This window comes from Aspergillus japonicus (assembly GCF_003184785.1).
Source record: "Aspergillus japonicus CBS 114.51 unplaced genomic scaffold BO86scaffold_5, whole genome shotgun sequence".
In the NCBI taxonomy this organism is placed as follows: Eukaryota; Fungi; Ascomycota; class Eurotiomycetes; order Eurotiales; family Aspergillaceae; genus Aspergillus; species Aspergillus japonicus.
In genome coordinates, this window is record NW_020291642.1 from 183,527 (window position 1) to 208,945 (window position 25,419).

Consider the following 25,419-nt stretch of genomic DNA (forward strand, 5'->3'; position numbering starts at 1 on the left):
TGGTTCGACATCTCGACGAAGGTGACGGACCGGACCAGTCTACAGTCGCTGCAAGAGGACCTTTGTTATATAGTTTACCCCGGTGTTATGAGACTTGTGTGGGCGTACACCGAGGCTGAGTTATCCGTGATTGAAACTGAAGTATCCAGTCCATCCCCGGGGTATGCTTAGCCTTCACTTCTATTTTTGTTTGATCTTCCCGAAAAGGATCTGCTGGTGCACAGCAGCTCTTGATTAGTGTCATTGCGCTCAACGTTCATCACCAGTGCTCAGGTGCGAGCATCCGCCCGACTATGATGTTGAAGTGACCGCTGCCTTACCTTCCTAGAACCCATTGGGGCTTCCTTACGAGCGCCACTTCAGCCATGATCGAAAACTCCAACTGCACCCCCTCATCCATCAGACCGCCGGTCTGCATCGGCCGGCCGTACGTCACTCCGCTATTCCTCCCTCCCTGCCCCGTGGCGTTTGTCGCTTGTTTTCTCCCCCGATTACGCAGGACAAGAGATTTGCGTGGATGGAAATGCTCAAGACCCTCGTCGCGACGCTCCTCAAACCATACGATACGACGAGACGCTCAGACACGCCCGACAGCTTGTCGCGGACGGAAGGTTCTTTGGCCAGAATGCTGAAGGCAAAGTTCGGCTGACACGACAGCCTAGGAATTAGGTCTCACGAAGGGAGCCAGTCGAGTAGTCTGTTGGTTTTCCAGGGACGCGTAAGTTAGACCCTATACAAGGTACCTTCCAGTCTCAGAGCCTTTCAGCAAAAGGATTATGGAGTATGGATATCATCAAGAGTCGAGTTCACATGCAGTTTTTCAGCCGGGTACTCCGTAGTTTTAGTTTGAGTACTACCTACTCAGTCATATTTAGTACTAAGTTAGCGGCACTAGTCGCGATGCTAAGCCCCAATAGTTCGATCTGAGGCGGACAAGTGACTCACACAGCCAATGAGAATAGAATCGATACCGCGCTAGTCACTGGATTTATAAGCGAATGAGCCGTTGCACCAATCATGTTTGTCACAACACAAGGCGCAGTTCTATGCTGCCTGATGTATTACCTCTTAGGGGCTGCGGTGCGGAGTATAAGTACTGTACAGAGTATTCTACCTACGTCCTTGTCACCATCATCTCTTTCCCATTCATTCATATATCCTCTCTCTCCGCTCCATCATTCATTTCGACTAAGCGGAAATTCTCTTTTGTTTTTTTTTTCTTCTTCTTTTTGACCAAAAGAGAAGCCGAGCAAGATGCCCGACCATACCACCACGGACAACGCAACCGAGATCCTCCTCACCTCCCTCCCCACCAAAACCGTCACCTTCCAACCAACCCGCGCCACCATCGTCCGTGAAATCCCCGTCACGATCCACGTAAGTCTCGTCCTATCCCTTTCGTCCAAATATGATTCATTATAAAACTAACGGGTAGACGGGAAAAAAAGCCCGGCCCCAACACCCTAACCATCCACGGCCTCGACCCCCTCACGGACTTCGATTCGATCCGTATCGAGGGCTCGGGACCCGCCTGCGTCACGGATTTCCAGACGGAGATTGTCAAGTCGCGGCTCTATGCTCTGGAGGCGAACGAAGCGGAACCAGATGAGAGTAGTAGTGATTCGTCGTCATCCGAGGATGACGAGGCAGACGACGAGCCCGAGGAGCTTCGACTCGTGAGGGCGGAGCTGCGCGCGGCGAAGGAGAAGGCGGCGTTGGCGGGGATCCGGAGGGATGTCGCGGGCAGTCTGATTGATTTCTTGCAGGAGCAGAAGAGGGGGTCGGTTTTTCCGACGGGTGGAGCCGGGTTTGGGAGGCCGCAGCCACAGCCGCAGCAACCGGTTGAAGTGTGGAAGGTTGGAGAGTTTATGGATCTGTTTAATGCGCGAGGGAAGGAGGAAGGCGAGAAGCATTATCGTGCCGTTGTGGAGGTGGAGGAGGCGGAGGAAGAAGTGGCGAGGTTGATGGGCAAGGTGCAGAAGGTGGAGAAGAGGGTGTTCAAGGAGAAGAGGAAGAAGGAGGCGGCCAGGGAGAAGGAGAGGCAGGCCCGCAGGAAGGAGAAGATGCAGAGAAAGGAGCGGAAGGAAAGGCTCGAGAAGGAGCAGAAGTCGTTTCGGAAGAATAGGGTGGGAGAGGTGGTGGTTCATCTGGATGGCGAGGCTGAAGGTGATGAGGGTGAGGGCACGAAACAAGGCGACAACAATGTCATGCTCCGGTTGAGTTATGTCGTCGCGGGACCCAGCTGGGTCCCACGGTATGATCTGAGTATCAACACGCCTGCCTCCTCGGCCAAGATGGTCTATCGCGCCGAGTTTCGTAATGCGTGCTCGGAGACCTGGCGCGATGCCCGCGTAACCCTGTCCACCTCCCAGGCCTCGTTTTCCGGGCTGGGAGAGCGCATTCCCTCGCTCCAGGTGTGGCAGCTGATAGTCCAAGCGGACAACAACAATAAGAACCAGGAGCAGACCTCGTGGGAGAACATTCTGCGTAGCAAGCCTGAGCAACGCCATCTAATGCCAGTGCAGACCCTCCAGAAGACGCTTTGCCAGCAGCAGACGCGGAACCCACCGGTGTTTGCGCCCAATAATGTTGTTGCAGCGGCTGCGTCCAGACCCTCTGGTAATGCTGCACCAGCTGCTCCTCCGCAACCAGTTCAGGGCGGGTTGTTCGGACAAGCAGCAGCCCCTCCACCACCCCCGCCCCCGCAGTCTGGGGGGGCTCTATTTGGTGGCCTACCACCAACCACGACAAGCGGTCCTGCATTTGGTGCACCAGCCAACCCACCGCCAACCGGTACCAGTGGTCTTCAATCTGGCGGATTCGGACGGTCTACCATGAGTGGAGGGCTGTTTGGAAGTGTTCCCAGGCCTTCGCAAGCTCAACCCCCGGCGCTGATGAGTACAGCGACAACATCCATGCAACCATTCGCTCAATCCGGGGCTCCAGACGAGGTCAATAACCCCACCGAAGAACCCAAGCCCTCCTTCTCATCACCACCAAAAACCATCCCAGACCTGGAACACCAAGAATCCTTCCAGCAAGATTACGGCCTCACAACCACATACGATCTGCCCGGTCATCGCACCGTGATCCCATCCCTCGTGGCCCGACGCCACCTCCTCGCCGACCTCCACCTCGACTCCGTCACCCTATCCTACACCATCGTCCCCAAGCAACGCGCCGCCGCCTTCCTGCAGGCCAAGATCCAGAACTCCTCCTCGTCCGTGAGCCTCCTCCGCGGGAAAGTCGGGATCACCATCGACGGGACCTTCCTGGGCACCGCGGACCTGCCGAGCTGCGGGCCGAAGAAATCGTTCACCTTGCCTCTGGGCGTGGATCCCCTGATCCAGGTCACGTACGGGCGGCCGACGGTGCGGCGCGCGACAGGCAGTGGGGGTCTGTTCTCCCAGAAGGAAGAGGCGGCGGTGTTCCGCCGGACGTGCCGGGTCAAGAACACGCGAAGCAACGCCGTCGAGGTGGCGGTTGTCGATCAGGTGCCTGTCAGCGACGATGAGCGGTTGAAGGTGCAGATCCTGGAGCCCAAGGGGCTGGTTCGGGAAGGAGACGATGCGCCAATGAAGGAGGGGATCGCGCAATTGGGAAAGGCCGGGGAGGTCAAGTGGGTGGTCAAGTTGGCGCCTGGGAAGGAGGTGAAGTTGGTGTTAGAGTATGAGGCCAGGGTGCCGGCAGGGAGTGAGGTTAGCGAAGTGTAAATGAGTTTTCATCTCACTGTGAGTGGAGATCGTCTGCCGCGAATTGCTTCATCGGCCCGGTCCATGCTCAGTCTGTTTTATAGTTAGTTATCACCTGTCACATAGCATCAACCAGAACAAAGAATCACAAACCAAGTGACAACCCAAAACCAGGATCTCCGAAACCACGCCAGCCTCTCCAAACCAGTCGATATTCCAATCCACACCCAATAAAAAAATAAGAAAAAAATCAAATCACCACTCCCAACTCCCCGGCATCTTCCTCTTCCCCTCCTCCTCCTCCTTCCCGTCTTGGTCTTTCTTCTCCGAAGACCCCTCCGAGGCAGCCTCCCCCCATCTCTCGCGCCAAACGGCCAGCTCCTCCCGCCAGAGATCCCGTACGCACGGGTCACATGAGCTGCCACAGCACTCGCCCAGCCCCGGCGGCGGCGGGGGGTCGTTGTGGTCGCGCTCCGCCGCGCGGAGGAGCTGCTTGGCGCGCGTTCCCGAGAGATGTTTGCGGGCGCGGACGACCGTCGGCGTTTGTTCGGGGGTGTAGGCGGCTTGGGGGGACATTCTTGTGGCTTCCTCTGTCCCAGATAGAGAGTCGAGAGGGAGAGTTACGGGTGTTTGAGACTCAGTTCAGTAGAATTTTTAGGTTGGTATAGATATATGTGCGTGTACATTGTTGGATAGGGATTTTACCGATCTGGAGGGACTACGTAGGGAAGAGTCGGAAAGGCCGGTCGGGTGGGAACGGGGTGGGTTTGCCGGGTGAGGGTCTTGTACTTAGGATGGTAGTTCATTGGGGAAGTCGAATGACGATGCATTATATAGAAGTTCATATAATTGTTGAGGATCTGAGTAGCAAGATGCGATCTGTTTATCTAGCATTGAAGGACTGTAGAAGGTGCAAAGTGTAATGAGTCTGTGGACATTCTCCGACTAAGATCTGAAGCGTTCGTTATCTTTCCGATTCATAACCGCCGCCATACCTTCTCTACATGGACGTGACCCGAGGTCCAACAATCACCCGCTGGGCCGGCCAGATCGGTGCCTGAGGATATTGATGTAACTCCGGAACAGTTTCAATACCAGACTTACACCCACCCTTACACACGAAATACACGAAACACGCACTTCTCCCCAGTAGCCCTGAACCTCCGACCATCCATCCGCCGCCTCCTCCATGATGCGACGAAATCAACACAGGTATCATCCATCCTCTGGACCCATAATGGATCGTCATGCCCATATTTCATAACCAACGCCGCGTCCTCTCTCTCTCCTCTTTACCCATGCATTCCCCTCCTCGACAGGTGGCAATCACAAATACAGTATCTACACATCCACATAATCATGCTCCTGCCCAGCTATACGAGACGGAAGAACCCGGCTGGAAGAGCTTCCTCAATCCCTGTCTGCGGCGGCTGCATGCTTAAATTGAAGGGCCAGTTTGTTCGCTGGGTGGCAGCAGTTCAGATCCCAGACGGGCAGACAGACGCAAAAGCTCCCCTCCCCCCTGCTCGGTTACGTAAGGACGCAGGGCGGCTGAGATCATATCTCGATCACCGCCAACCGCTTTTCACTAGTGCTAACTTGGGCATAGTGCAGTAAGCATGGGTAAGAATGTGAAAATTTTTAGATACAGGGGGAAGGGAGGGAGAGATGGTGAGGAAATCGGTAGAGAGACTCCATCCTTGTTGTCCTCATTACGAGACAAGACTGCGAGGTATAAATATGAGAGCGTATCTCTCTTTCTTTTCCTGGGGATGGAGTGCCGAAGGAGGGGGAGGGAACGGGGGCTAACTACCCCGAGGTGGTGGGCGAAACCCGCTATCCACGACTTGAAGTCGCTGCTGCGTCAAATTGACCAGACGCAAAAAAACAGGGCGTGGCTACTGCTGGCACTAGCGCTGACCGTCATGGGATTTACCTCTCAATTTGTTTTGTATTTTATTTCTCTGGGAGGATTGTGACGTTTTTCTTCCCGAGGATTTAATTTCTTTGGCTAGGGTTGGGGGGGGGGGAGCGATGGTGGGAAGCGGGAGTGCAGACGAGCTGACTTCTTCCACACCAAATTTGGCCAGTTTCTCTGATCTATCCAAAAGCTATATAAATCCACATCACCTCCCTCGAGCCAGCATTGGGGGCAACAAACAAAGAAAGAGAAATGGATGCAGTGACATTCCTTTTTTTCTCTCTCTCTTCTGGTTCTGCTGAAAGGTTGGCGTCGATTTCATCACGGTGGGTGGTGCCCCCAGCTTCGAGCTAGCTCTTCATGCAGCTTAGCTTTTTGTTCCGGCGTCCACGGGATGAGTCGGGTTGGCCTAAAACAGCAGGTTCCCAATCCGACAAGTCGGTGAGGCGAGGCAATTCCCTCCGAATTTCAGCTCACGACTGCAGCAGCAGCGACAACTCGAGAGGGAAGCCACCCAGGCCCCCGGGGTGCAAACAAACCTGCTTGCGTCGCCAGTGGGAATTCTGTTTCTGGGACAGAACCTCCGGCGCTGGTGGAGCCGCATGCCCGATTCGGCCCGGTCTATTGAGACCGAGCAGGCGGCTAGCCTGCCATTGGCTACGGATGCACCGCTAAGTGGGTCATGTACCACTTTATCGGACCCATTTGGTTGCTGGGATCCACTTTTCTGGGACCTCCTTGGTTTTTTCGCTCTCTCTCTACCTCTCTCTCTCTCTCTCTCTCTCTCTCGTTACTCTGTGATCCCTCCTCCCTCACGGTCAGCTTCAGCACGACCATATTCTGTGCATACCGTAGGCCAGACTCTCCCTCCACCCAATTGCTCTGCCCTCAGGACCAGGAAACTGGAAGATGGAAGGGCAAGTCCATTTTATATGTAAGGAAGAATGAAGGGAGCTCGGGGTGGGAATGCTCCCTCCCCATCCTTTTTTCTCTCCACCACCCCCCCTCTCTCCCCCCTCCCTTGGTCAATCTTTCCCCCGGTCACCCTGGTTACAAGTAATCTTACTGTAAAGCCAATTGCTTCATATTCGGCATACGGTGGAAAGCACAGGACCTGGTCATGGGCAAGGAGTGGGTGCGCAATGGTAGCATCGCCGCAATGCGACTCGTGGATAGTACGGCCAGCGGACCTGCGCGGCCGGGCAGAGACCCTGAACAATTGGCTGTACCGGCAGCATTGCGCGCTTGGCCCCATCCCGAACGAACCCGAATTGTGTAAAGACAATGGTACTGGCAGTGTATGATACCAGTCAAGTAAGATAGCGGACAATCAATTACTGGAAGCAACACACGCGCCAGGCCCCGGGTAGGGCTTTTTCTCTTCCCAACAAGCGCACTAAAGGAAGCCGACTGGGGGGCTGGTGGGCTCGAAAGGGTAAAAAACGCGAAAATTTAGCGGGAAAGTATTTATGGCCCGGAAAGGTCACTGTTGTCACATTTCCTCCAGGTTTTCCTCCCAGAAAAGTTCTTCCTCTTCCTCTTCCTCTTTTCTCCTCTTCTTCTTTCTTCTCTCCTTCCTTCCCATCCCCATCCTCTCGAGAAAAACACCAGTCTCTTTCTCAAGACCACCCACCCCATCACAATGGCCTCTTCCCGTGTCTTCGCCAGCCGTCTGGCTTCCACCATGGCTGCCACCTCCAAGGTCGCCCGCCCTGCCGCTCGCGTTCAGCTCAACGCTGTCGCCCCCAAGCGCACCTTCACCACCCAGAAGAAGATCAACATGACCCCCTTCCAGACCGTCAAGCGTCAGTCTCCTTCCGGCCTCCTCCAGGCCAGCGCCCGCCAGGCTTTCGCCGCCCAGGGCCGCCGTCAGTACTCCTCTGAGATCGCCGACGCCATGGTCCAGGTCTCCCAGAACCTGGGTATGGGTTCCGCTGCCATCGGTCTCGGTGGTGCCGGTATCGGTATCGGTCTCGTCTTCGGCTCCCTCCTCCTCGCCGTCTCCCGCAACCCTGCCCTCCGTGGTCAGCTCTTCTCCTACGCCATTCTGGGTTTCGCCTTCGTCGAGGCCATTGGTCTGTTCGACCTGATGGTTGCCATGATGTGCAAGTACGTCTAAATTTAACGCAACCACTTTTCTCCCACGACAATCGAGCCGCATATCATATCTCCTAGCGAAGCGTTTGCGGTGTCCGGCAAATCTTGGAAGGGATCGAATTTTTTTTGTGAGAAGATGAAATACGGGAAGGGAACAGATGGGATGATGACGAAACCAATTTTCACAAAAAGACTCTCACAAAATCTACGAAGCTTTTTCTGGATCACTTGTACAACAATTCCACAAATGAAACAATCGGTTTAATGAGCGTGCTCGTCCGGTAAACCGGTTATCTTCTCTTTGTTCCATTCTATACCATTCTCTGTTTTTCATCTTTCCCCCTCAAAAATTGAGAACGACTGGGTCTTTTTCCACACAGACACTTCTCTTTCTTTCTAGGAGGTTGATCTTCTTGTGGTGGTCTTTTGATATATCATGTACTACTCCCTATTTCCTTTATCCCCCTCACGTCGTCGCCTACAACATGCAACCAATATACACTGTACATATAGAGTTAAAATGGCCACTCTACACCCATCCTTCTGAGCCTGGAAAACTCGCTGTGTTGTCCTGGGGAGCCAAGTAGACGATCGATGGCGATGACGACGAGGGAGACGGACATCGTAGAATCACCGACAAACCCCCATATTCTGGGGTAAAAACAGAATGAGCTTGAGCTTGAGCTTGAATCTGGAGTGGTTCCAGCTCAGCACAAAACAGAGAGCTCTCGAGAATCCATATCGAATTGTAGTGATCAGAACCACTGACATGTCGTATACGGTATGACGGAATCTAGAGAAGGTCAGAGCTCTCTCCAGCCTCCCTCCCTCCTCCCCGTGGTGGGTGCGTGTGGAAGGGGACGGATTGATGCCAGCTGTCGAAAACGAATGAACCTCCCTTTCCCTGTTCTTCCGGGGAGAGGGGGCGGCCGATGGGTCTAGCTGTCTTGTCTTGTGTGTAAGCTAACTGGCACTGGCTCCTACGGAGATTGTTATCAATCACCATCAGATCTCAATCGATGTTCTAAAACAATCAATTGCAGTTTCCACTCTCTTAACTCTGTATATAGTCTACCCACCCGTCTTTCTTCATCGAACTCTGTCCACCCATTCCCCAGGTTTTGCAATTGCTGTGTGCGCGTGTATCGGTGGGTGGGAGTGTATGAGGATCCTTCGCCCACCAGTGCCAGCACTGAATTACCGTATGTACTGTAAGTTACTCCTACCTGGCCACGCTCGATCTTCAAGCCCACAGTAACATGGATCAATTATGATACGTCCATCTATCCATCATTCTTCAATTGCGTAGAGAATATCCATGCAAATGCCTTTCGAAATCGATGTCTCAAAAGTTGTTATCCCCCTGAGAAAAACTTTTCTCTCATGCACGGATGCATGGATTAGATGCATGCAGCCACCACAACCACAACCACTCTCTCTAGTGTAATTTTACAGCGGGCGTCACGCCCAGAACCAGTTTTGTAAAGTGTAACTCCGGTCCGATCAACGGACAAACTTCCCACTTAACCGCGGTAATACGCCGGGTTTCCTTTTGCACGCCCTGCATTGTACAGGACTGGCAGTAAGCTCCTTCGCCGGATGGGCAGGGATGTGAGAGGTTCTGTCCTTTTTCTCTAATCCTTGCTACAGGTTGTAGATAATAGGGTGCGATATACGGATACAGTACGGAGTAAGCCTATGTTATTGCAGGGGTGGTGAGGTTCGTGAGGTGGGAGTCTACTTTATTCGAGGGAACAACCACCACCTTGATTAAGGGAGAGGGAAAAGGAAGTGTTCTGATACGGACCATCAGTTCTCCTTCCCGTCGGTGCAGTGGACGGGTAAATTGGTCCAGGTGTGATGAATCATGGACAGGAAACCAACCATTTTGTGGTTGCTGATCCGTCCTGTCTGTTTCTTCAGTCGTGCCGAGCCCGGGTATTGATGGGTGGTTACCTGTATTGAGCGGTACGGGGGTGCTGTATGGCTGTGACGGGTCGGATACGGGCAACGGTATTTGGGGCGGGATGGGCTGCTGTGCGGAGAAGGTTTGCCGGGTGTTGATGGAGGTTGCCTGAGGGATCGATGTTGACGTTTTATCGAGATGTAGCATTGTGATAGTTGGTGTGGATAATACTTGGGTTGAGAGTGGCTGTGGATTACAGCTTAAGTGAGAGATTTGAATTGATTTATACTCAGTACGATGTACTGTACTTCATATTACTCGGAGAGCTTGCTTTGTTCTCCAGGGACGCTCAGTACGTCCGTGACAAGGTATATATCATACTGCCGGATGTCTATGCACCACAAAATGTCGAACACAACTCGCTCAATGGAAGATTCTTTATCTCGTCCGTCTTGCAGCACCTGCGTTCTGCTCTACACTAGAGCTATCTCTATTCGGAAACCTCAATCTACACAACTGACCAAGATAATTCCCTCTCGACCAGTTTGAGATATGGGACTCGAAGACATCACGTGGCTCTTTAATGCCTCAGGCAGCACTAACTTGACTTCCCCGCGGTCCACCTGTCGTCCGCCATCGTCCACACCTCCATCTATTGTCCCATTGCACGTCCTTTAACTTATTTACGCCAAACCCCAAACCGATCAAGCTTGATGCTTTGAATATATGGCTTCCCCTTTTCCCGCTCATCAACGACTACTGTCCAAGCCTGTCCGCGCGGTTAATGCTATTCAGGCTACTGATGCTACACCGGCAACTCGACTCCGTTTCCCAACACCGATCTTGAATTTCAATAAACATCGAACCTCGGTCGAGACCTGGGAACTGGAGAGAAGCAACGTACTTTGACCGGTTGACCTAATTGTACCCGCCCGATTCCAGACCGCACAACACCTTGATAGCACCTCCCGCAAAATCGCTATTCGCTCCCGAGAGCTTATGTCGGAACCGATACGAATGGGACACAATGGGAAGAATAGCGAGCGCACGGCATGCTTTCAGGGTACACCGGTGGTTATGCTGCGGGAGGAATGCTACTTGCGGACGGAGATGCCCTGCTGATATCCAAAGTATGGCCTCTCGCGCGCCGACAAGCTTGGTCGTAGAGACACCGCCGGCCCAATGCGTCTCATCGACTGCGTGGATGCACCCGTGAAGGATCCAGGACCGTGCACCTTAACGTAGAGAGCAGTATCGGCCGGAAAAAGAGCAAAACTGCCAACACTTGGAGTAGAAGTAGGACTTACCAGTACATTAACGGCATTGTAGAATCTATAACCGTGTAAATGTGTATGTACATCGAGCTCCAGACTTTGCCCTGCATTAACACCTGACGGCTATAACAGACTTGAAAAGGTTCATCTAAGGTCATGCCCGAGTTGTATAGACACTTGACTATTCATATCTCACTGCTGGCCAATAGCGCATTCAATTACGAACACAGACATCCGATCAACCAAGAGGCCTATCCTGCAACTGATGGGTGGGTCTGGGGTTTGAGATTCGATCTTCAATGCTGCGAAGTCACATTTCAAGATTTCAATCAACCAAGACCTTTTCAAGTGATGTAAATACATGCCTTCGATTTTATCCATTTAAAGGGAGTCAATTGAGTGCAGTTACCTTTTCCTATAGATTGTCAATCATGCATAATTCTCAAAAGCGAGCATAAACCCAGATCACGTGAGTTATGTACCGATTGGCTGCATAACTTGGGCTATCACGGATGATCACCTTCCACCTTTTGTCTCGAACCTCAATGTTTGTCGAACACGTCCGACATCTCTGAAGAATGTGGCTCAAATGTCGGATCACAGCCATCTGAGCTCGGCGGAGAAAAAGCGCCTCCGCGATCGACGGGCACAACAGAATTCTCGAAGTAAAAAGCTGCAGTATCTCAGTCACCTCGAAGATCGCATCGAACGGCTAGAGGAGCAGGTCGCTCACTGTCGGCAACACCACACGGACGAAGGTGCCCAACAGCGATCCCGAGAGATAGAGAGTCTCCGGAGACAGAATGCATCTCTTCTTGCGCGTCAACAGCAGCTGAAGACTCTCCTGCAATCCTGGGACATCGATGCGCTGACGTCTCCGGAAGCTCCCACGGGACCGGCTCATACCCCCGAGGCGGCCGATGTCGAGAGCCTGCGTCCTCCTCTACCATCGCCACCGCCGCCGACAGCAGTCTCGCGCAGCTTGATAGACCCATTGGAAGCGAGTAGAAGGATTCTTCCCATTCCTCCGATCGCTCCAATTCTGCCCCCGCTGCCCCCACTCGCAGCTACGGTTTACCCTACCCTCGAGTCAGCAAACTCACCAGAGCCGCTCTGGAAACGCATTCCACTGACCAACGATGACCCATCGGCCCCGTACATGAACTGGGTGGCCTACCAGGAGCAGATCAGAGCATCCCCGGATTCCCCCGCCTCTCCGCTGGATCTCCTGTACGGCTCCAAGACCAACGTCCTGGCAGACCTCGTCTACCGCACCACGAAGCGACGGCCGCTGCGCGACCCCGAGCGCCTGGCCTGTGGGTGGCTGGCCTACCACCTTCTTAAGTGGATGTACTCGCCCAGTCCCAGCCGATTTGCTCGGCTGCCGACCTTCATGCACCCGAATCCCGACCAGATCAATATTCCCCACCTTGGGTCGATCGACCTCATGATCTGGCCGCAAATCCGGTCCAATCTGATCCGTCGTTGGCACATCTACGAGGGTCAGCGTGACGATCTCTTTGGGTTCCTGGCCTGTTGTATCAAGGTCCGCTGGCCGTGGGGCGAGAGTATCCTCGAGCGCGACGATCAGGATCAACTCCGCATCCGACGCAGCTTCTACGAGACGTTCATGACCATGGAGGGCTGGGGACTCACCCCTGATGTCATTCGAAGCTACCCCAGTATTTTGACGGGGGTCGACCTGCAGTCTATTGTGTATGAGGTCCTGTGATGGATGAACGAATGTTATTAGGAAGTAGAGTCTATATTCTATGTGGGAGCAACGGAAGTCTATCAAAACATGTTAAAGGGGTCATTACATCGTCCTCGCGGCCACGGCTCATCCATCCAAGTCAACCGGAAACCTCTCGCGGATCATCTTGCCGTATCGATTGAACAGCAACGGGACCGGCACAAACGCCAAGGCCAGGAACCCCAGCAGCGAGTTACCCCATCCGATGCCCATGTTGCGGAACATGGTAGGACCCGCCAGAGGTAGCAAGGCGCCCATCAGCGATCTCGAGGCCGTCATGGTGGCGTTCGCGGAGGCCGCATAGGCCGGATATGCGTCAATGACATAGGTCTGGACGGGCATCCAGATGCCGAGCATGCCCACCCCGAAGGGAATCATACCGATGATGGGGACGATCCAGTGGACCTTCTGCGCATTCTCGGCCGACCAGCCGTACCAGAAGAAGGTGATGGGGATGATGCAGCTGAAGATGATCATTAGCGGTAGACGCATCTCGGGCTCGAACTTGCCGCCATTCTGCGCGGTCAGCTTGATGACCATACGATCGTTGGTCAGTGAGACCGTCAACAGGCCGATGAAGAACCCGATGCCGATGCCGATGTACGCGAGGCCTGCGAGACCGGTCGAGAAGCCGTACCGCTCCTCGAAGACGGATGTCACGGTGGTGAAGAACAGATACAGCAGACTGTACACGAACGCGATGTAGACGGAAAGAAGGAGCACAATGGGCGATTTGCAGAACAGCACCACGGGCCGCTTCAGTCCCTGCACCAGAACCCGACGGGCCGAGGGCGGTGCTTGGTGCATACTGCCGGTGACGTCGTAGACGCTGCGAAGATCAACCCGATCCAGCTCCTTGGCCAGCCGCGCCGTCTTCCATCGGATCAACAGCGGCGCATACGTCTCCTGGTTCAGGACCTCGATCCCGGCCGAGATGACCGCACCGCTGATAATCAAGAGGTAGAAGACCCAGCGCCAGCCGATCGTCTCGCCGACGAAGCCACCACAGATGGGGCCAATGATGGGCCCCACGAGAGGGCCCATGGCCCAAATGGCGGTGGCCCGACCGCGCAGCTCGGTTGGGAACAAGTCCGCGATGACCCCGGCGCCTAAAGTCACGCAGCCCGAGCCGCCGATGCCGGTGAAAAAGCGCGACACGATGAGGGTGGTCATATTCGGGGCCCGGGCGCAGCCGATCTGCCAGACGACGAAGAACCAGTTCGCGCCGCTGAGGACGACCCGGCGGCCGTATATCTCACTGAGCGGGGCGAGTAGCAGAGGGCCGAACTGGAACGGTCAGTTTTTTGGGGTGCGTCTCAGGGGACAGACTGACTCCTACATACCACAAACCCGAGCAGGAAGATGGTTACGCTGAAGGAGAGCAAGGTCTCGTTTGTGACCATGAACTCCCTGGCCACGAACTCGATCGCCGGGGAGAACATGCTCGACGCGAGCGGCGAGATGAAGGTGATGGAGCTGATCAGCGCCAACAGGGTCCACTTCTTGGAGGCGGGGAAGTTCTGGGGGTTGGCCGGGTCATCCTGACTGTCCCACCCCACGAGCCCACGCGAGAGATCTGTCACGGGGAAGAGGGTCTTGAAGTCTTCGGTGGTCGACGAGGTATCGGGCTTTTCGTGCAGGCGCTGGAACTCGAGGTCGTCCTTCTTCATGGCTGCTGCTGAGCCGGGGGTTCGGACGTAGCTCGGCTGGCTGGGTAAAGAGAGATGTACCACGGATGTGAAGCGGATTGCTGAAAGGGCGTTATCAGATGTGAATCAACAGACGGCAGAATCCGTAAGCTGTTGATAATCGTTCGAAGGAACCGTTGGTGCAACGGGGAAAGGAAAAAGCAAATCAATGGTATACAGGAACCCTGTAGGCTAGAGAGAGTATTTAACTCAGTTATAGGTTATTGCTCCCCCGTCGGGCCCTCGCCATGTTTAACGCTCAGCAAAGGTGCGCCGGCCCCAGTGCAATACGAACACTCCACCACCCCTACCATTTAGCTGTCCAGACCCAAGAGCATGGCTGAGTTGAAAGTGGGTTCTGGGGGAATGGTTTGGGCACTGCTAGTGCTGACCAGGGCCGCAGTAGCCGATTGGATCTGACGGGCATTCCATGCGCGATGATGGTGATAGTGGTGGTGGTGGTGGTGATGATGATGATGACATGAGATAGCGGGGTCCTAAAGTTTTCCCTGCAGGGATTGTGGTATATTACATCTGTAGGTATAATTCAACGTAACTACGGCGTAGATTCGATACCTATCTATCAAGTATAGCGAACAGTTCACAGCCTCGGGATCCTGTGATGATCACGCTATATGTTGGATGTAGTAAGGGTTATCAGGATTCCATGATCCGGGCATGGGAATTAGGGCAGAAGGCCGGCGGCCATGGGAGAATGGCTCAGCTCGGCCCCATTCCGGGCAGCGAGCAAGTAAGCGGACGATCCTGTGCACCCACTTTTTTTTTTTCCCTTTTTCTTTCTTATTTTTATGTTCAATCTGAGGTAAGTACTGTATGGAGTAGTTCGGACGAAGATGGCGATATTAGCCTTGATCAACTTTGACCTGGATTATTTCCCCTCGATGATCCATCCCAAGAGATGGTATGTCAGGGGTTGTGTACTACTGTAGAAGCAAATTTGTTCTGGCCTTTTTCCTTCCCCACCGAAGAAAGGAAATTCTTGCCGGTGGTGCGGCAGTTCGAACAACAGAAGGCTAAAAACACCGACGAAGAAGAAAAGCTTCAAGCGTCAAGCTTGCGTCAAGCTCCCACGCCCTTTCCGCGATGGAACTTTGGGCGGACTGAAGCAGGATTTGCGAGTGTCCCATATACGGAGTATACAAGGCTGTGATCACACTAGACGTTTAGCAGTTGCTTTTGCGGTAATCTGACCCGGCAACGGCAACAAACACAAACATCCATCCATAAGCAAGTGAGCTGAGGGCGCGGCTCTGACTTGCGGGTCCACTTTGTACAGTATAGTGTCTGTGTGCTGTGTGCCTATGGAACTAGTGTTTTGAGCGTCTAGCCTAAGCCTAAGCCACGTTGTTGATTGTCTCCTAGTACGGAGTTAGACAGTGAGTTGAGAAGCGAAGGAATTTTCAGCCTTGTTGTTATTTTTAAATCCCCATGGGTTTCTGGTTGGTGGGGAGGTAGGTGATGTTTTTTTTTTTTCGTCGATTTTACCCGAGCCAAGCATTGTGGGATGATTTTGCTACCGACCGATGTAGTTCTGGTGGCGGTGTGAAGGGCCGTGTTGATGAAGGGATTCCCAATACCTGATTTCGGGGGTAGTGGCGTGCTGATGAATCGTGGATTGCATTATCGTACCTGGTGGTCGAGGTTCATCTGGTGACTCGTTTTGTTTGCCCAGTGTGTTTGGTTTGTTTCTGGTCGGGACGGAGATCCCGACCGCCCGCTTTTCGTTCTCTCGGGAATATGCTTATGCTTTGAGAGTATGCGACCAGATGAACTACCTCATCACCTACGGCTCACTTCTCATGCTACTCAATATACTATAGATGACAAGTAGTGGCTCATTGAGGCTATAGTTGGATCAACACTAGGGATTCTGGATCGGCCTCGAAACTAGCAAGTTTGTCGGCACCAATCTCCCCACCCAGCATATATCGCTCAGTTGACGGGCAGGGCAGGGGGTTTATCCGGGTGAGTATCAGGATTAGGTTTAAACTATCAAGTACTCCGTAGTTTCTCCCCTTTGCTGGTACCAACGTCTTAATTGACCTGGGAAGAATCAATCTATATGTCAGTTCAGTCAACTCAATTAGAGGAGATTAGGGGAGCAGTACGCTGGCTGGTCTTGGATTTCGCCTGGATCATGTGGAAGTGGAAGGTACGGTGGATGCGACTGAGGATATGACGTGGCAGAGATTGTACTGCTCATAGTACTGGGTAGTAAGTCTGAGGCTGGGGCTAATGCTGATGCTCTTGCTGATGCTCTTGCTAGTTCGTCTGCGAGGCTGCTTGCTGGCCGGCGCATCTCGGCTACTCTTACCCGAGTTCTGGTCGGGGAGGGTTTCGGGGTGGCCGAAAGTCACGGGAGGGGTTCGATAGTACTGTACCATACAGATTTCATGCATGAGATGATGCCTGGCTTGGGCCGATCGGATTTCGCCTAGGTCGGGTAGATAAGTGGTCGATGTGCTAGTGGGTATAGCACAGACTGTGCTTGCTACAAATAACCATGGGCCAAGCAGTCCTGGATAAGTGTATGGGATAGAAAACCTAGAATCACGCCTCAAAGTAATCATCACCACTGACTACGTCCCAGCGCCCAGCGAATTGATCATACCCGCTCGACCTCCTCGTATTGCCGCGGAATTAACCGCACGGGCAACGCCTTCTTTATCCAAAGCGATGTAGTCCGTTGATTGGCCCACCCTTCCCCTGCCGACATCAACTCCGCATCGAAGTTCCAGAACAGCTTACTCACGATCAACTGCAGCTCCGCATATGCGAGACTAAGCTTCCATTAGGACCTTCATCAGTTAAACGAATCGAAGCAGGCGGCACTTACTTCCTTCCCAGACAGTTCCTGGGCCCGTAAGAGAATGGATGAAACGCCCCTCGATCATCTTTGGCAAACCGTGCACCATCCTCGCCGTCCATCCATCGCTCCGGCCAGAATGTGTCCGGGTCGCTGAAATTGCACGCTGATCGGTAGCATGCCCAGTGATGGAGACCGACGGACGTCCCCGCGGGGACGAATTGACCGCAGACGAGTTGCCCCGGGGCCGTACTGACTCGGGGCAGTATGCCGGGCACGGGAGGATACATGCGAAGCGATTCCTCGAGCACAGCGTGGAGATATGGGAGCCGGGCAGCGCGGTGAACGGTGATGTCCCGCTCGTCGGAGAAAGCCGTACGAATCTCCTGCGTCACCCGCGACAATGCGCGTGGGGTGGTGAGGAGACAATACATCATGCCCGAGAGAACAGTGGCAGTGGTTTCACTGCCCGCGAGAATAAGGGTTTGGCTCTGCGTGACCATTTCTTCAAAGCTCAGGCCATCGGGGCCTATGGCCGAGCGAGAGCCCTTGAGCATGTAGTGGACTATTGGAGCCTTGTTAGCGTGAGGTAAGGAGAAAGAGTGCAGCTCACGCACCAAAGTCCTGCCGTTCGGTCTTGTGTTCAATTCGACGAGACAGCTTGTCCTTTGCCAATTGATATATGTATACACGATCTTGCTGAAGGTGCCTCGGGGCCCAGAGTGAAGCGGCCCAAAGGCTCCATAGAGACGGCAACAGATACTTGGCAGCGCGGAAGTAGACGTTTACTTCCAGCAGTCCGGTGATAGCGGCGAGGTAGCGAGACCAAACGCCCTTGTCCAGTAGACCGAACGTGTCCCCGAAGGCTAGGTCGCCGATGATGTCGAAGGTCGTGAAATTGAACCATTGTACCATGTCCACCACACCACCTCCCGCCTGATCAGCGCGATGACGGAGTTGACGGATGAGAAGGTCGACATAGTGTTGAAGGGCTGGCTCTTGGGCGCGAAGAGCCTTTTCGGAAAATGCATGCGATAAGAGACGTCGAAGACGTCGGTGGTAGTCGCCATTAGCTGCTACCTGCATTGCGAGCATTTTCCCACAGCGGTTAGGGCGGGAAACAAAAAAGTAGACGGAGATAGACGTACGATACTCCATTGCCCGTTCGGCGGACGGATAAAAAAGTCTTGATCCTTCTCAAAGACGGCTTTGGTATCGCGAGTTCGGTGGCCTTACGCAGCGTGAGAGGTGAACAGGCGGGCTATGCGACTGAACCAGACATACCGCAAATCTCGTTCCAGGCCTGACTGGAATTGTATGACAAACTGCCGGGCGCGATGCGGACCACCTCGCCGTACTGGTCGTGCCATTCCTTGGTTCGGAGATGGAGGCATCCCTGGAATTCGAGAAACACTATGTAGAGCCTTGTTGCTCGAGCAAGGATTGGCCCGGGATAAGAACGAAGCGGGTGCAAGTAGACATTGTATACAAGTTTGGCACCAAAGAGTATGCCGAGAGTACAGCAGATTGCCTGCGAAGAACTAGTCAGTCAAGGAAGTAGGTCAACCACCGAGAGATACCCACGAGGAAAGTATGCGAAAATGACCAATAAGATAAGGGTGCAATCAAAAGGCTCAGAATACGGACCTCTCCGTTGCCCTGTAGAAAGTCCATGGCTGAACTGCCAAGCGATGCCTGACTTCCCTTACCTAAACAATAGTGCCTAAGGATCCTTGCTCAGCGTTGTGAAAGCAGCGCAGGGTTTGCGAGTGAGATAAGTGTCGGCAAGTCCAAATACCTGTGATGCGTAACCAGTGTAAAATAAATACCGAGAGTTGTCAATGCAATTGAAGACTCTCTCTATCGCTGTATAGACTGATTGTAGCCCCGCGATACAAGGTAATGTACCCCTGTAGCAGCAGCAGAAACCTGTGAGAGAGGAGACATCCTGGTCATCCTTATATATCTCACTGACCGGCCATTATCCTATGCCCTACTCGGATAGGTCGGCTGCCAATCGATCTAGGGATCTGCGGTGGAAGCGCAGGGATGCGTGGTGACTCTGGGAAGAGCTGCTTCATGCAATATGGCCGCTGAGTTGTCAGAAAATCATCTCAGACTGCCGTGCATAACGTGGATTTGTGCACAATTTGTGTATGACCATCGGGCATAATGCTCGTGTGTGTTGGGGGATCTGCACTCTTTCGGGAATATTGGAAGCAAGGGATCGATGCTGGTTCTTTGAGCATGGGTTCGTGATCTGGTGTGACGTAGCTACAGATGGAATCATCTTGTCAGTCAAATGCGTGTGCTTATGTTTTGATTTGATGAGATAATTTGTACGTAGCCAGGATCATGCATTCTCTGCTGTCGAAGGAAGTTGTTAGTGCTTGCTGGAAGCCGTGTCCTGACAAGAAATGAGTTTGTAAAAGGGCAGGCTGTTGCGAGTAGAAGGAAAGGTTGAGAGGGAGTGGCGGGCCGAGGGCGGCTTCTTCTATGCAATTAAATAGCCCAAGCCACCGTATGACTCCGGCGGCATGGGTGATGAACTCTTTTGGTCTACCATATAACTTACTTGCTAAAGGTTCTTCACTTGCGAATTTATATGCAGCTGTCTGAGCCGTTCAGTATTCAACTCTAGAGTCTACTCCAGGTATAAAGTGACAATGCCATATCCGCCAGATCCCATCCTAATCCCAAATCAAACCGATTAACTCCAGTAACCTCAGAATTACTCCACAACCTCAAACTTCACATCCTTGTCCGGCGCAAACGTCTCCTTCCAATCATCATACAGCTTTCTCAATTCCTCCACATACTGAGCGTGGACCTCATCGATATACGCCTCATCTGGCTCCCACCGCTGCTGCTTTACCTCGATCGGCTTGCCGACCACGACGTTCAAGGGTCTGCGATGCGGACAGAAGAGTCCAAACCGACCGGTCGAGAATGCCACGCGATGACCCACCGCGAACTCCCACGCTCGCGCCACCAGCCCCAGCCCAGTTGAACTGTTCACATCCACGCGATCGAAGAGCTCGTTTTCACCGAACGCGATGACAGGCACGAGATCGGCACCGGTTTGCACCGCCACCCGCACAAATCCCTTGCGGATCTTCACCACCACACCCATGGTTCCGGGCTGCGCGATGTTGTACTCCCGACTCCCGCCCACGGTGATGGTGATGGCGCGACCCATCCCGCGGTCGTCGTGGCCGCCGCGTGTCAGGTGTCGGATACACGAGGAGCGCGACACGCCACTGGTGCCGAGTGACAAGAGGTATTCGCGAAGGAGAGGAGTGGTATAGAAGCTGTCCTTCATGAGGAGTGTGTTGGTGATCCCCGGGAAGAGTTGGGAGAAGTCGGCTGCCTCGGCGGCAAAGGCGCCGATGGCGCCGCGGAGCGCAATGCCATGAGGATGGTAGCCGAAGATATAGCGTCTCTGGGGCGGAAGAGGCACGGTACGGTAGAGGGTGAGCGGGAAGTAATTGGCGTAGGTTGTCTTCCAGATGGAGGAGTGACGGAATCGGTCGTTGCGCAGTGATAGAGTGCCGGTTCTGTGGGCCTTGGAGATGAATTTGATGTAGAGGATATAAAGAAGGGCGAAAAGACGAAGACGAGGGACGAGTAGGAGAGAGTAGCCCAGCACCGGGAAGAAGAGCCAGGTGTTGCTCAGAATAGTCATAAGGAGAGTCTCGTAAACATCCGTGAGGAGAGGTCTGGAATAATGGTTAGCTTTCTTATAAATTGAAGCGAGGGCCGGGGTGAGGGCGAGGCTTGATCAGGACTTACTTCGAATCTCCCTTGCCTGCTGTTGTGGGCTTCTGGGCAGTCTGAAGCACCATACCCTGGCGATTCTTGACTTCGTACAGAGGACAGTTGGTTTTCATTTCCGGTAAGCGCATGGCGAGCTTGCCATGGTCACGAGACTGCGCAATCTCCAGGATTTTCTCCGCCGCTGCAACTCGTCCCTCCTTCCGATGGCAGAGTTTGGCAAGCTCGGCCGCCTTCTCTTTGTACGACTTGTTGTTCATGACTTTCAAGAGTGCCTTGCTCAACTCCTTCGCGCTGATATTGGGCGCACGGCTCTTATTGCCATAGACGCCAATCCCAAGCCATTCCGCTCGAGCTGCGTTCTCGTAGCAGTCTTGCCAGGCCGGAAGAACAACATGAGGAACACCGTTTCTAGAGAGGTCAGTCACAGTCTCCGGGTAAGCATGGCTAGAAAACTCACTGAATAGCCTCGTACCACGAGTTGGCACCTCCGTGATGGACAGAGCAGACTACCCCACCCGTCTCGAGCATCGCCATCGGCTCGACCTCAAACCAAGCGCGGACGCGGACTGAATCCTCCTCCATCTCCCGCTTCAATGGCTCGATCGACCGACCGTAGATGTCGTCTACATCGTGCGGGTGCTTGGGCAGTTTCCAGAGAATCTGGACTTTCTCACCCTTCCAGCCATCGAGAAACATCTTCAGGCCAGTAGCAATCTCCTCCGCAACCTTGGGATCAGGAGCATACAAGGTACCTAGATTGACCAAAATAGTCGGAGCATTCGCGAGCCAGCGCGCCATCTCCGGGTCCTGCTTCTGCACCGATGCAGTCGGCAGCAGAATTGGCCCACACGGCAGAATGTTATCGGGCATAACACTAAATGGCCAATCCAGCTCCAACAAGCCCGGTGAAATGTGAAATCGATCGGGCCGCCATGCATCTGCGAAAGGGAATCTGCCATGGATCTTATGCTTGATTCGCCATTCTCTGATTTCACGACGTCTGCCACTGCCGTGGTACATCTTCGCCGTCTTCAGTACGGCAAGGGCATTGAGGGGGACTGTATGCCATGGGATGGGATAAGCGAACCCAGTGCCAGGTCTGGAATCTTGTTAATAAAGGTCCAGGGCTAACATGGCTTGCAGTACATACAGAGGATACTTCCAAAGAGGCGCAGAATTGGGTTGCATGCCCAGGACGATGTGACTGATTGACGTTGTGTTGATAAGGATTGCCGTGTGGCCGGCATTGTACGCAGCATCTCGACCCTGAAGGAAGAAAAAGTCGACTGCGATCGCATCTGGCTTCACTTCCTTGATGATCTCGACGCAGCTTTCATAGATATCGACATACTCGTCCTCGGTCCAGCCCCAGATGTCTTCACACAAGGACTGGAACCCTAAGACGGCACCATGGTAGCCGGGAGGATGAAACGCACCCCTCTTTCCGGTCCGGATGAAGACATCGGTGTTCGAGGGGCCTCTCACCGGGTGAAAGTGGATGCGAGATCGGAAATCCTCGTCGTATGCAGCAGCATTGTCAGCTACCAGCTTCTCAACCCGGCGTTCAAGGACAGGGAATGAGCCAACATGAACATCAACATTGCCTTGAACAAGAAGCTCATGAGTAATGGCGAGGATGATGTTTGTTTGACCATGTTCGCTGTTTGCCAGGAAGAGGACCCGGGTGCGCTCGTCTGCCATAGTCGGCAAGAAAGAATCCGTCTGAGTGGGAGTGACAGATTTGAATCACAGGAGAGGTAGATACTTGTCACACGAAGGGCTTATATAACTGAATTGTCACCAGAATGGCAGAAAAGGGGACGGGGAATTTGGGGGAAAAAGTGGGGAACCCCAATTGGTGGAATGGTCCCAGAATGATCTATCGCGAAAAATGGAAAATGGTGAAACAGTCACATTCGGACATTGACCGTGCTTGAATAACGGTCTGACATTTTGGCGTTGAGGCCCTTATATGGACCTGAAACCGCGACAAGTCAGAGTATACGATGTTTCTGGTAGATGAAAGCGGATGCGACTGCCGCAGGGGCAAAGCATAAACTTTGGGCCCGAGGATCCCCAAAAATGGGGCAGATCCACTCTTAACCCTGACCCGGGTTCGATCTATCGTCAGGAACTCAAACCACGCGCCCAATCATGATCGCCAAGGATCACGCATACATTCTGGTCTGATCTGATGAACTGGATCAGAATCAGGCCGAGGAACCTGTGCAACGGAAACATGGACTGAGACCGGTAGATGCATCTAGCCGGATGGGATCAGGAGAGTAACTTTGCCTCAACAGCGGTACTGCTAGTTCAAGCGTGATTCACCTAAGGGGTCCTGAGGGACCATGGCCCATGCATGATAAATAGATCTGGCCATAGCACGTCTGAGGGGACTTTGTGGTGGTCAACTCCTTTCGTTCTTGCAATTGCATTCGTTCTTGCAATCACTCTCGTTAAGATGATCTTTCTTGCCATGGCCGTGCCCTCGGGGCAGTTCGAAATCAATCCTTCGGGAATAATCTCGCTTCCAATCCTCGCCATTGTGTTGGTATGTTGGAATCATACAAGCTTCTTGACGGGTATGACTGACGCACCACCAGATCCCTTGGCTTCTCATTCTTTTCATTCAATTGCTTCCCAAGGGACCAATCATCAAGGGGGTCCCAGGCTCGTTCCTTGATTTGTTTCTCTGCGGTGTACGGTTGCCCTTCCCCTTTGCACAGACAATGGAACGACCGTCTAACCACCCTGCATCTGCAGTCTGCCACCAAGATCGCCTTCCTGTCCGGTCGGAGTGCTCACTACTTTCATTCGTTGCACGAATCATATGGTACGCATCCCCTGATAGCATGTGTGGCCTCCGTGCAAATCGACTGACATGACTCAGGTAAGATTGTGCGTTTTGCTCCCGGCCAGGCCACTACAAATACCATTAGAGGCCTGCGCAACATCTATGGTGCTGGCTCGGGAAAAGGTACCGCCTTCCTTAAGACCGGTTTCTACAAGGGTATCTCGAGACGGAATATCTTCACCGCGAGTGACCCTGTCTACCATGCCTCGGTACGAAAGCTGTTCGCTCCTTCCCTTAGCCCCGGCAGCATGCAGGCCCATGCAGGTGTTATCAAGGAGCGGATCCTCGATTTGCACACGACGATGAAGGAGAAGCTGGAGAAGACAGATACACTGTCTTTGAACCAGCTACTCTACTGCCACTCTGTCGATACGGTATCAGAGGTGCTACTTGGAAAGTCTTTAGGATGTCTCAAGCGTGGAAAGCCTTATTTCTGGACCGAGCAGCTGCCTCGCATCTTCTACTGGAGCACCATTCGTGATCAATTTAAGGGCTCCGGAGTGCCGACCATGATCAAATGGATGCTGCGCCATTTGATCCGTAAGGGCGTCCGCCAGTCCGCAGAACAGGCGAGAATGAGACTCATCAATGAGTAAGTGCTGGCCTGCAGATGATTCAGTTCGTGGCTAACATGCAAACAGACAGCTTGGTGCATCCCACACTCGTCGGGACGTCATGGTCGAGGTGATGGAGCGGGCAGGCACAGGCGACTTGCCTGTTCCTGAGATTGCCGAGAATTTCTCCGCCATCATGCTGGCTGGTTTCCATACCACCCAGAATGCTCTTTGTGCGACCATCTACTTTGTCCTGACCCATCCTGAAGTGCATGCCAAATTGAACCAGGAGTTGCGCTCGGCCTTCACATCCGCAGAAGATGTTTCAGGGCACGTTTCACAAGAGCTGCCATATCTGAACGCTGTCATCACAGAGTCCCTCCGCTTGTATCCTCCTGTCCCAGTGGGCGGTCCGCGTGTTTCACCCGGAGCCTACGTGGATGGCACCTATATCCCGGCCGGAGTAAGTCTATCTGATATGTTCCCTGTCCGGCCTTTCCCCCACTAACCCTGCCTTCCCGTTTCAGACTGAGATCTGTACTTCGATCTTCGCATTGCACCATAATCCCGAATACTTCAATGAGCCCTACGAATTTATCCCCGAGCGATGGACGGAGCCAGGTTGTACGGACAAGAAGGAGGCCGTCCAGCCTTTTCTGGTGGGCAGTCGGTCTTGTGTTGCCAAGTATTTCGCCAAACAGATGATGCAGCTGACTCTGGCTGCGTTCTTCCTGGACTTCGATGCAGAATATGTGGGCCCTGTCAAGGATTGGCAGCGCGAGAGTCGCTGCTACGCTTTCTGGGAGCTTCCCGACCTGAAGCTGAAGCTTCAAAAGCGTGAGATTGATTAATTGACGGAATGCTCGATCGATTCAAGATTCTAGATCCAGAGGGGGCTGGTACTTTCTCGGGTTTGGTTCTCTTTTCCCACCACACACATTCATTTTTTCATCAATTGCCTTTTTTTTTTTTCTTTTTCTTTTTACTGTTGTGTCATGGCGACACTCACATCCATGATTGATTTGCGGATGGACAAGTTGGGCTAGTGCTTCAGGTTTGGAAGTGGATCTATG

The 25,419-nt window shown here is 53.3% G+C and overlaps 8 protein-coding genes across 8 annotated transcripts; 4 read left to right on the forward strand and 4 right to left on the reverse strand.

Annotated features, from left to right (window-relative positions):
* Window positions 1-1,254: 1,254 nt before the first annotated feature.
* On the forward strand, window positions 1,255-3,910 carry BO86DRAFT_453406 (uncharacterized protein; the record flags this gene model as incomplete). The annotated part of the gene is made up of 3 exons (XM_025676989.1): window positions 1,255-1,377; window positions 1,449-3,785; window positions 3,846-3,910. 2 exons carry the CDS (start codon window positions 1,255-1,257, stop codon window positions 3,711-3,713), a joined length of 2,388 nt encoding a protein of 795 aa, XP_025531444.1. The 3' UTR covers window positions 3,714-3,785; window positions 3,846-3,910.
* Window positions 3,802-4,377, reverse strand: BO86DRAFT_160191 (uncharacterized protein). Its single transcript, XM_025666409.1, has one exon. It carries the CDS (start codon window positions 4,266-4,268, stop codon window positions 3,948-3,950), a length of 321 nt encoding a protein of 106 aa, XP_025531445.1. The 5' UTR covers window positions 4,269-4,377; the 3' UTR covers window positions 3,802-3,947.
* A 2,878-nt stretch (window positions 4,378-7,255) lies between these two features.
* BO86DRAFT_375905 (ATP synthase subunit C family protein) lies at window positions 7,256-7,732 on the forward strand (the record flags this gene model as incomplete). Its single annotated transcript, XM_025670501.1, has 1 exon — window positions 7,256-7,732. The coding sequence occupies one exon, from the start codon at window positions 7,256-7,258 to the stop codon at window positions 7,730-7,732; it is 477 nt and encodes a 158-aa protein (XP_025531446.1).
* Window positions 7,733-11,479: 3,747 nt separating this feature from the next.
* Window positions 11,480-12,670, forward strand: BO86DRAFT_354191 (bZIP transcription factor; the record flags this gene model as incomplete). Its single annotated transcript, XM_025669567.1, has 1 exon — window positions 11,480-12,670. The coding sequence occupies one exon, from the start codon at window positions 11,480-11,482 to the stop codon at window positions 12,620-12,622; it is 1,143 nt and encodes a 380-aa protein (XP_025531447.1). The 3' UTR covers window positions 12,623-12,670.
* On the reverse strand, window positions 12,511-14,633 carry BO86DRAFT_160586 (MFS transporter). The gene is made up of 3 exons (XM_025666410.1): window positions 13,987-14,633; window positions 12,711-13,930; window positions 12,511-12,616 (listed from the first exon to the last, which is right to left on the reverse strand). The coding sequence occupies exons 1-2, from the start codon at window positions 14,311-14,313 to the stop codon at window positions 12,731-12,733; spliced, it is 1,527 nt and encodes a 508-aa protein (XP_025531448.1). The 5' UTR covers window positions 14,314-14,633; the 3' UTR covers window positions 12,511-12,616; window positions 12,711-12,730.
* Window positions 14,634-16,957: 2,324 nt separating this feature from the next.
* On the reverse strand, window positions 16,958-18,832 carry BO86DRAFT_395854 (cytochrome P450; the record flags this gene model as incomplete). The annotated part of the gene is made up of 6 exons (XM_025673362.1): window positions 16,958-17,132; window positions 17,189-17,723; window positions 17,776-18,238; window positions 18,307-18,389; window positions 18,443-18,689; window positions 18,743-18,832. 6 exons carry the CDS (start codon window positions 18,830-18,832, stop codon window positions 16,958-16,960), a joined length of 1,593 nt encoding a protein of 530 aa, XP_025531449.1.
* A 1,057-nt stretch (window positions 18,833-19,889) lies between these two features.
* Window positions 19,890-22,997, reverse strand: BO86DRAFT_436784 (Diacylglycerol acyltransferase family; the record flags this gene model as incomplete). Its single annotated transcript, XM_025676030.1, has 4 exons — window positions 22,086-22,997; window positions 21,393-22,034; window positions 20,951-21,343; window positions 19,890-20,877 (listed from the first exon to the last, which is right to left on the reverse strand). The coding sequence occupies exons 1-4, from the start codon at window positions 22,634-22,636 to the stop codon at window positions 19,890-19,892; spliced, it is 2,574 nt and encodes an 857-aa protein (XP_025531450.1). The 5' UTR covers window positions 22,637-22,997.
* A 417-nt stretch (window positions 22,998-23,414) lies between these two features.
* BO86DRAFT_375909 (cytochrome P450) lies at window positions 23,415-25,197 on the forward strand (the record flags this gene model as incomplete). Its single annotated transcript, XM_025670502.1, has 6 exons — window positions 23,415-23,489; window positions 23,542-23,637; window positions 23,702-23,771; window positions 23,829-24,384; window positions 24,434-24,809; window positions 24,874-25,197. The coding sequence occupies 6 exons, from the start codon at window positions 23,415-23,417 to the stop codon at window positions 25,195-25,197; spliced, it is 1,497 nt and encodes a 498-aa protein (XP_025531451.1).
* Between the last annotated feature and the right edge of the window lie 222 nt (window positions 25,198-25,419).